This window comes from Helobdella robusta (assembly GCF_000326865.2).
Source record: "Helobdella robusta unplaced genomic scaffold HELROscaffold_23, whole genome shotgun sequence".
NCBI classification, from domain to species: domain Eukaryota; kingdom Metazoa; phylum Annelida; class Clitellata; order Rhynchobdellida; family Glossiphoniidae; genus Helobdella; species Helobdella robusta.
Window position 1 is genome coordinate 1704303 of NW_008704216.1, and position 11275 is coordinate 1715577.

At 34.6% G+C, this 11275-nt stretch overlaps 1 protein-coding gene across 1 annotated transcript; it reads right to left on the reverse strand.

Moving 5' to 3' along the window:
* Window positions 1-2208: 2208 nt before the first annotated feature.
* HELRODRAFT_191696 (hypothetical protein) lies at window positions 2209-9495 on the reverse strand (the record flags this gene model as incomplete). The annotated part of the gene is made up of 9 exons (XM_009019028.1): window positions 2209-2762; window positions 2978-3160; window positions 3638-4087; window positions 4272-4568; window positions 4807-5065; window positions 5367-5533; window positions 5622-6029; window positions 7481-7484; window positions 9409-9495. 9 exons carry the CDS (start codon window positions 9493-9495, stop codon window positions 2218-2220), a joined length of 2400 nt encoding a protein of 799 aa, XP_009017276.1. The 3' UTR covers window positions 2209-2217.
* Window positions 9496-11275: the final 1780 nt, after the last annotated feature.

Consider the following 11275-nt stretch of genomic DNA (forward strand, 5'->3'; position numbering starts at 1 on the left):
GTTTCGATTGTCGTCCGTTTTCCAGTTCTTTTTTTCCTCTTTTTCTCTTCTTCGTTAGTTTTTGACGCAACATCAAGCCATCAGTTGCTGAACGTATGAGTGCTTGAGTGGCAACTTCGGCTGTTCTAGTACAATCCAGTACACCTTCTAGATATTGGCTGTTTTTTCGCCAATGGCTTCAATTATATTTTGTCGTATTCCTTCACGTGGGTTGATACAAGCAGGACTGACGGAATCGAGCACTTTTGATGGCAGGCTCTTACCATTGAATTGATGTCCGCACCAGTTCTGCTAACCAAACGCTAACCAAACAAAACCAAGGTACAATTGTCAGTGGGGAATGTGATCAGTGATGTGTTATTATATACTGTAGATAGTTTTGAAATTTTACAATTATACAAACACGTGGATATGAGTTTTGATTTTTTTCATATATATTCAACAGAAATGAACAAAATTTGTTGTCGTAACTGCTGTAAGTAAGTAAATGAATGAATCTACTGTCTCTAATTTCACGGATAAGAAAAAATGAAAAGAAAATGTAATATTAAGAGAAAGAAATTTAAAAAAATGTAAAAATGTACGCATTACATCACAATTCTAATGAAATAACTTTTTACATCGATTCTCTGTGTGTATGTGTCTCAGTGTGTGTAACTGTGTGTGTTTGACTGTGTGTGTGTTTTTGCTTGTGTTTGTTTCAAGGTAATAGGTATGTTTGGTGGTTTTTTTTTTCAAATGTTTTTTCTCTATCAACGGTGGCAAACGAACAATGAAGAAAATATTAACGATAAAATAAAATTAAATGAAAATATTTTTACAGATCTTTTTCATCAGTCAACGAGTACGTAATTGATCAACCAACTAGATAATTAATTAATTAATCAATCAATTATTCCATTATTTAATTAATTAATCCATTATTTAACTAATTAACCAATAAGTTAAATCATTTAATTATTAATTAAATTCATATAAATCTCTCTATAAAAGTCATATCAAATAAGATTTAAAAAAGCTTGCGGTAAAAAATTTAAAAATTAAAGTCGGTCAACAAATGCTCATAAAAAATAATGTCAATAATAATAAAAATAATTATTATTATTAAAGTTTAATAATAATGATTTTTATTGTTTTTATATATTGCGGTAAAGGATGGAAGATTTTGACCACCGCTAAACCTGAGATGTTCCAGTTTAATTATTATAGTTATAAGATTTGTATCATTGTTTATCATTGCATATCATTATACTATCATATTATTATACGTGCTTATGCATGCCATGTATATCATAACAAATATCATTGTATTATAATCATTATATCATCAGTATATCGAGCTATTTATTATTCTATACGTATATCATTTTAAATATCATTGCTATATCATTATCAAATAATAGATACAGTTGATATATATGTATTGTATATATATATATATATATATATATATCTATACACACACTTATATATACATATATGTGTATATATATATATACATATACATACATATATATATTTATCTTACAAAAGATATATATATATATCAAGATATGTCTTGCGTTGTCTTGTTTATCACCATATCATCAAAATATTTTTGTATCAATGCGCATGAGTCTTATTTTGATAGTGTTTTATATATAAAAATAAAATTCATATATATATATATATTTACAATATTCTATAAATTCTACCAAATGTTTGGCGTTAATATGTTTGTAGTTCATATTAACGCCAAACATTCGGTAGAATTTATAGAATATTGTAAAAATTATGGTCTATTACCAATACGTATATATATATATATAAATGGCTGGCTCCAAAATGATAATATTTAAACTTAATAAATTAATTAGATAATGAATGAAATGAAATAAAATTAGCAATGTTGGTACTAGTTTGAACAGGCATTTATAGGCAGAATAAGCTCGGTTTTCAAAACTTGTCAACGATAATAATTTTTACAAAATTATGAAAAAATAAATAAATAAAAAATCTGAAAATAGAAGGGGAAATAAATATATATTATACCTAACATTTGCAATATTTTCATTAAATATTGTTTAAATAAAAATTCAATCCAGATATTAATAATTTGATAATAATAATTAAAATATTAATAATAACTGCAATAATAATGAAAACTGCAATAATAATAATAATAATAATAATGACAATAATAAACACAATAATAATAATAATGAGTATTTTTACAAATCATTGAGCACTGTTTGAGATCTGGCGGTCATGATTGTATCGGCTATTATTATTATTATTGTTTACATTACTATTATTGTTTATATTGTTATGGCAAGCGTTATTAACTTCGTTGTTCTTATTAGCAGATGACGACGACGACGACGTTTGAGCGTTGGCAGTACCAAGCTTGACCACTCTGGCTATTAAATTAGAATCTCGCGAGATGATTGGCTGAGGCGGGGGATGATGTTGTTGACCGGAAGCCAGCTGGTAGTGCGCCAGACCGCTCGTGTGGTTGTTATAAGTGGTTGGTTTTTGAAAGCTTCTTGTCTGCTGTGGGTAGAGGTGATTGGGAGGAGGATGATGATGAGGAGGAGGTGGATGATGGAGATGATGGTGTGCTTGATGCAGGTCGAAGTTGTCGTTGTTGTCGTTTGGCGAGGGCGAGTGAGGATTGTGGAAAGATTGGGAGTTGGAGAGAGTTAGTGGGATGGTGGCGAAGTTGTCCAGGCTGCTGTACTGGTGGTCGTCCCATTCCGTGGCTCCCAAGTTCGCTTCGAAGCCTGTTTGGTCCATTTGAAAATAATTCGCAATTGATATTCTGCACTAAATTTAGGCAAAAATTATTATAAAAAACATTTTCACACAATGACAGAATAAATTAAACGTCCTATGCATAATGTCTACACTGAAATTAAAAACACGAAACAATTAGTTGTTCCGTGCTAAAACGCGTAGAAATAAAGGTACATTCATTTAGTAAATGTCTCCAACCGACCATCACTCAAATCGCTGCCCTCTCGTGGATTCGAACCCGAAGCCAGCCAGTTGGATGACACAACGGTGTGGTTTGATTGTAGTAAGGGCTTTATGTCAGTAAGTTGGCCAGCTAGAATTCCGTTGCAAGCGTAATCAGAGAGAGGGGATACGTGTGGGTCTTCTAGTGTGCTGTATATGTGGTCTGTCGGTTGGTTGGTTGGTTGGTTGATTGGTTGGTTGGTTGGTTGGTTGATTGGTTGGTTAGTTGGTTGATTGATTGGTTGATTGGTTGGATGGTAGATTGGCCGGTTGTTTGGTTCGTTGATTGGTTGGTTGGTTAGTTGGTTGGTTGATTGGTTGGTTGATTGGTTGGTTGGTTGATTGGCCGGTTGTTTGGTTGGTTGATTGGTTGGTTGGTTAGTTGGTTGGTTGATTGGTTGGTTGGTTGGTTGATTGATTGGTTGGTTGGTTGGTTGGTTGGTTGGTTGGTTGGACGAATGTTAGATGATTCTACGATAAGGTAAATAATTATCCAATCAGTCGATAATTGGATATTCGATTGGATAATTATTTGAATTAAAAGTTTGATTAATTACTTTTAAACCACTGATTTTAAATGACAGTTTTTTGCAAAATGGTTTAAAAAATTAATTAGAAAAACATATTAAAAACAACAAACTTTGAGATAATCTCATTTCTGGGATTGAACTGCCATCGGCACAGCGGTTCATCGTAACCCCGTCATCTCCAGGAATCAACTCGGCACCAGGTCGATTGGTCCCCAACCTACTAACGGGCGGCAAAAATGAATTGCTCGCCCTGAACGTACCCTCGACATTCTCGGTCCCAATTATAGCTGACCCTGTGTAAGGAAGAGGCTTCGTAGAGGTTGTCCCTTTGGGGTTTGTGTTGATTTTATAATTTTCGTGAATAATCGTTGGTCGGTAGGTCTGTGGCTGATGAAGTGGCGTCACGAAGTTGTTTTGGAAGGCAGTAGCTGTTGAAGTGCTGGTTTTCTGATGGTCTGCAGATAAGGAGGTCAGCAAGTGGACGGGGTGCGGAGCATGTGGTGGCTTCAACCTCTCCAAACATTCATTCTTCAAGTTTTCATTTTCTTTCTCCGCTTTAACTTTTGGTGATTCACAAATTTATTGTTTCACTAATCTATAAATTTAGTCTTAAATGATTCCAACTTCAAAATTACGCTGATGTTAATTAATAATTTTTTGATAGCATGAGCGTAAAATATTGTTTTACACGAATGAACACACGCGTATATTTTAAATTAAAAAAGTTGTAGAAAAGCGACTCACCCATTTTCCTCTTCTTCACAAAAAATCCGACGAGACATGCCAACCCGACGAGCAAGATGAGGCCAACAAGACAGCCCAGCACTGCGTACACCCAGGTCGAAACAGCTTCGTTCCCTTTTCTGTTTTCTCCAACTTTTTTCGAAGCCGAATTGCCTGGTATGTGGTTTTTTCCAGTTGGTACGTAAGCCGGAAACACTTCTTCCTCCATTTCATCTTCCATCTCTCCGTCATCGTGCCTGTCGTTAACGTCTTCATCATCCATGCCGTATTCCTTGTTGGGTGACCAGTCTGAATTCCCTGCAGGAGGGTGGTTCGAAAAATTTATTTACATCTCCATTGACACCACAAAACATCGTCTGCCACGTAGTCGAAATCACCATCCTCACCATCATCATTATTATATCATCACCACTATCATCACATCACCATGAAAATTATCATTTCATTACCATCACGATAATCATAACCATCATCCTCCTCCACATTCTCATCAACACCAAAACCACTACCACCACCAGCCGGCTGACCCACCCACCTCCAACTCCATCAACGACGACAACCCGACTGAACCCCCCCTTGCCAATGAGGTTGCTGTGACATCGCATGCGCACTTTGTAAGTCACCCCGTCTTCTACGGCGTTCAGGATGGCCTTCCTGGCTGCGGAATCGTCCACCCTGTACTGTCTGGCCCGCTTGAAACTCTCGCTGATTGGCGCGTAACTGATGACGTAATAATCAGGAGTCGCCACGCTGACGCCCTGACTCGATGGCGATTGAGTGGCCGGCGACTGGATCTGAGGGTCGGATTGTTGTAGAGGACCACGTGACGACCACGTGACGTAACATTACATTTGCATTCATTTCCAGCATTTTGAAACATTTGACGTCTTTGTTTTTTTGCATACTTACTTACGCGTCATATAAGATTTCTAAAAAATTATTTTAACCTATTAAATAATTTATTTTATGTTTCTGACCTATTTCCAGCTACGATTGACAGCATTGGTATAAGCCAACTCGTTCGACCTTATCGACTAATTAATAAGATTACATGTTCAAATCATCAAACAACTTAAGTTTAAATTTGATGACAACCTGCCAGCCAATAAGAAGCTGCGAGTCACCGAGTGGGCGTGTCTCAACGATGTTTGGCACGGGCAGGAGGTGATGGTCTGCCGTCAGAGTGACCTTCGATGATATGGGGCCAAACTTGCTCTCCCCATTCGAATACGTCACGATGATTCTGAACTGATAAGTGGCGCCTAGCGAACAAAAGTAATAACTTTGATTAGTTGCACCAAAAAAATTTTCACCAAAAAAATTCTTAAAATAAGAAATGCGCCAAAGAACCTGAAGTGAGTTTTGTCATTTGAAACTCCCTGGACTTGGGAGCGATGTTGTGGGGCCAAGTTTTCCAGAGTGACGAGCCATCCTGCTTGTATTGAATGGTAAACCACTTCGGTAAATTTTGCGGGGTTTCGTTGCTCGGGGGACTGTAGGTCCAGCCGATGGAAACAGCGCTGTTGCCACTCTGCTTGGCTGTTATTTTGCCCGGAATGGTGAAGGAGTCATTTGGGGTTGATTGTGTTTTGTTGTTGTTATTGTTGTTGTTATTGTTGTTATTGTTGGTGGTGGTGTCTGCGACATGGATGACATCGAGTCTGGCGTATTTAACATCAGTTCCCACGTTGTTTTTGGCGATACACTGGTAGATGCCCGCGTCTGATCTGCGAACCGGGTTCAACTGCAGACGAGATCCTGTCGAAGATTGGTGTGTAATTGTTGATGAGATATTGAGTAAATAAACAAATCAATGAATGAATAAATGAATGAATGAACGAACGAACGAACGAACGAACAAATGAATGAATGAATGAATGTCAGTGGATTTTGTTATTGTTCTTCAATCAGTGAGTAATGATGGAATGAATAAATGAACAAAATTTAAGTATCACCGATTTCTAGATAAAAATAATATGAATGCTTTTGCTAACTTATAATAATGACAAAAACAACTACAGTGAACAATTATACGACGATAACGAGTATGATAAGATTAGAATGAAGATGATTGTACAGAAGAAAGAGGGTGAAGATGATGATCAAGATGATGATGATCAAGATGATGATGATCAAGATGATGATGATCAAGATGATGATGATCAAGATGATGATGATCAAGATGATGATGATCAAGATGATGATGATCAAGATGATGATGATCAAGATGATGATGATCAAGATGATGATGATCAAGATGATGATGATCAAGATGATGATGATCAAGATGATGATGATCAAGATGATGATGATCAAGATGATGATGATCAAGATGATGATGATCAAGATGATGATGATCAAGATGATGATGATCAAGATGATGATGATCAAGATGATGATGATCAAGATGATGATGATCAAGATGATGATGATCAAGATGATGATGATCAAGATGATGATGGAACAAATAAGGAGGATAACTAGCACAGTAGCTGATGATGACGACGATGATGGTGGTGATAAAATAGAAGATGATGACGATGATTAAAGTGGTGACGCTTGTATTTCATTGAAGTGTAAATAAGAGTGAGGATGGAGATGGCGAGGAAAATTATGAAGCTGATGGGAAGGACAACATAAATTACAACCTGAAATAAACCACACCGCTCCTATTGCATACAAACAAACAAACATACATACATACATACATACATACATACATACATACATACATACATACATACATCCAGCCATAGATACATACATACATACATGTAGTTTTTCTTTGAAAATAATTTTTAATAGCCCAAACAGCAAAAAGCATCGTTACACATAAATAATTCATTGAAACTTTTGATGTTAAAACATGCCAGTCGTACATATGGTGCGTCTCTGTTTGTGTGTTTCTATGTATGTATGTATATGTTTGCGTGTTAGTATGTGTGTATATGTATCTGTGCGCACACATATGTATGCATGTGTTTGTATGTTTATGTTTTTTTGTTTAACTTTTATTTGTATATGTGATGTGTGTGTTTGTTAACGCATTTGTACGATGTTTGTTTATATCTTTGTTTGTATCTTTGTTTGTATGTATATTATTTGTGTATGTTTATTTGCCGGCATTTGTTTGTTTGTGTGTGTGTATGTGTATGCGTTTTCGTTCGCGTTTCTATATGTGAAGTATGTACATTTATGTGTTTACAAACCTGCCTAGATGTTTATACGCATCTCTATGCACTTGTGTTTGTGAACGTGAATAGTTTTGTGTGTTTTTTGCATATGTGTGTGTGTGCGTCTGTGTGTGTGTGTATTGGTATGTTTGTATGTGTGTCTGAATGTTTTTGTTCGTTATTATGTTTGTATGTGAGTGTAAGCGTGTTTTTGAAAGTGTTGTAACAAAACATCACTAGCAATAAAATAAAATGACGAAAACAACAGTATTGTCGATAACAACAACAAAAACAACAACAACAATAATAATAATAATAAGAACAATAACACTAAATAATTAAAGTCAACGTCAGTGGCATTTTGAAAGGAAAATTTAAATCAGTGCTGGAAAACAAACTGCCAGGCACTGCACGGAACATATATTTTTGAATTTTCCGCCGAAAAAATTGAAAAAAATTTCAGAAAAAATAGGCGAAAAACGCTCAGAAAAGTTTTGAAATACAAAACAATAACAAAGCAAAAACAAAACAAAAACAAACCAAAAACAAACCAAAAAAGAAGTTGTTGATGGGGAGTGGAAAAATTAAAAGTTTAGTCTTTTGAAGGTGACTGTTAATAAATAAGCTCCTTTTCCACGCATTAGTCTTGTTATGTTTTTTTTTGCATTTTTTTCTTCATTCCATTGAAAACATTTTTTGCTACAATTTTTTTTGTCTCAGAAAGAACACACAAATCACACGTATGTATGTATGTATGTCTGTCTGTATGTATGCATGCATGTATGTATGTATGCACGTATGCATGTGTGTATATATGTATGTATGTATGTATGTATGTATGTATGTATGTATGTATGTATGTATGTATGTATGTATGCATGCATGTATGTATATATATATATATATATATTTGTGTGTATGTATGTGATGTATGTGTGAGTTTTCAGTATTTGTATGAATGTGTGTGTGTGTATTTGTGTGTGTATTTGTGTGTGTGTGTGTCTACGCGGCTGTTATGTTTGTTTTGAAAAAAAACAATTCTAAGCTAAAAGTAGTTTGTTTATTTTACACAAATTTCATCCACAACAGCATCATCACCACTTCCTTGCACTCATCATCATCATCATCGTTCTACTCATTATACAGTCATAATATCATAACTTAATCATTCTACTCACTATGTCATAATCATTCCCAGTGAAAGCATCACGTCATCACCGTCGTCGTCATCATCATTTTCATCATCACTGTTCATCATAATCAACAATCTCGACATCGTCATCATAGTTATATATATATATATGTGTGTGTGTGTGTGTGTGTGTGTATGTGTGTGTGTGTGTGTGAGTGCGGGGATGTATATATGTATGTATTATTATTATTATCAAACACTTATAAAGCGCCTATTAAAATAAATATCTCTCACAAGCACTATCGAAAAAAGAAAAAATAATAAATAAACAGTGAAATAATGAACATCCTATCAATAAACGAAATGATACAATCCATTACAATCGTTCATCGCAAATAGATAAGTTTTCAAATTCTTTTTGAAATCAACATTGCCCATCTTCGACACTCCCATCGACATTGGCAGACTATTCCTTGTATGTCTTGTATGTATGTATGTATGTATGTATTATTATTCGAAAATTTGTATAGCGCTAATTACGAACAAAATGTTTCTCAAAAGCACTGTCTAATAAAAACAGTTGAATTGCTACGATTAAATCTTATAATGAAAACAAAAATGATTTCAATAATTTTTTGAACAATTTTTCCTTCAGTTCGGGCTGTCTTCGATGTATGTATGTATGTATGTATATGTATGTCAGTATTTGTGTATGTGTGTGCGTGTCGTGTGTGTTTGTGTGTTTACTCAACTGTATTATTTGTTTTCAACAAAAGCATACTGAAAGCATATCAATCCCCATTTTCCACAGCTGAACTCTAATCATCCTAACTTGAATCTCCAAATTCAAAGATGTATCTCTGTGTGGTCTAGATATGTAGTGATAGTTCAGCACTAATGTTTGCATACATGTATGCATGTATATACAATGTATACCTAGTACTTAGTACACATACAAATTTATTGGTATTTATACATTTTATACTGGTATTTGTGCATAAATATTGATTTGTATGTACGCACGCATATGGTTATATTATGGTACTGTCTATTTTTATTTCATAAAAATCTATAAACATGTATTCATTTATTCGTTCGTTCGTTCACGTTCGTTCGTTCATTCATTCATTCATTCATTTATGCAATTTTTGTATGTTTGATAAAAAAAACCTCTCTGTACATTCTGTACGTACATTCAGATTGATTCGTCAAAGAAGAAGGTAATAGAGAAAGAGAGAGAGGGAGGGAGGAAGGGAGGGAGAGCAACATTGAAAATTGAAAAATAAAAATAATAAAGGAATGGAAAAAACAAATTAAAAATATAATTGAAAAAAATCGAAAAAATGAAATTGAGAAAAAATTGGTTAGATTGAGAAGAAGAAGAAATAATGAAAAAAGAGAGAAAGTAAAAGCTACTGGAAAAAGTTAGAGAGAAGAAAAAGGAGAGAGACAGATGAAGAAAGAGAGAAACAGAGCAAGTGAACCTAAGCGAAGTAATCAGTCAAAACGCAACAATAGATGCGTGACTGCATGGAATGGTGGCACGTGATGAAGGGCGCGATGATGATTATTGCTGCTGCTGGTGATGATTATGATGGTGATGAATATGGTGATGATTGTGATAATGATAATGATGATGATGGTGAGGACGACAACGATGATGACGATGATTATCACGACAATCGTATTATTCATGCTGATCGGATAATTAATTCTATTAATTACAATTAAATATATTTTTGGCGGGTTTAACGGTTTACGGTGGTGATACTTACAAGGTAATTAAAAGGTGGTATTTATAAAGATGATGACGTCATCGTATTTTTAAGAATGATGACGAAGGCGAAAATGGCTAAAATTAACTAGGCGACGATATAGAGATGATGACATTGTCCTCGTCATTGTAACTATGCAACTTCAACTTCAACATCGTCATTCTCAAAGTCATAATAATGACGTCATATGATCATGAGAATTCAATGCCAACAAATTGAAATAAAACTGAACTCTATGGCTTAGCAATGATAAAAGTATCAGCAGTGATGATATGATATCTGTTATCACATTTTAAGAATATCAATCGCCCAAAATAAAACAAATTTTAAATATTTACGGCATATTTTCTAGCGTACGATGATGATGATGACGATGATGGTGGTGATGATGGTGTTGGTGATGATGATGGTGGTGATGAAAACAAAGTAAAAATAATGTTAAATTTATTTGTCGATAGGTCGATAGAGCAATTTTTGAAAATTTTTAAAAACAAATGTTGTACTGCTTTACATATTTGATCTTATTTGTCATTGCGGGAAAAATTTTTTACACACACACACTCACACACAAACACATTGCACACACACAAACACATGCACACCACACACACACGAACACACACACACACATATATGTACATAGATAGTCGCAATGATTATTGTGCATAGATTTTTGCCTCACTTATTTATATGTATATACTTGTGAAAAAGGCAAAAAGGGGATTCTTGATTAAAATGATGACAACTCGTGTTATAAGATGATGGTGAAGATGACTATGATGATGGTGAAGATGACTATGATGATGGTGGCGATGACTATGATGATGGTGAAGATGTTATATTGTTACTGATGTTGACGTTATTGATGATGTTGTTGTTGTTGTTGTTGTTGATGTTGTAGTTGTTGATGTTTTTGATAAGAAT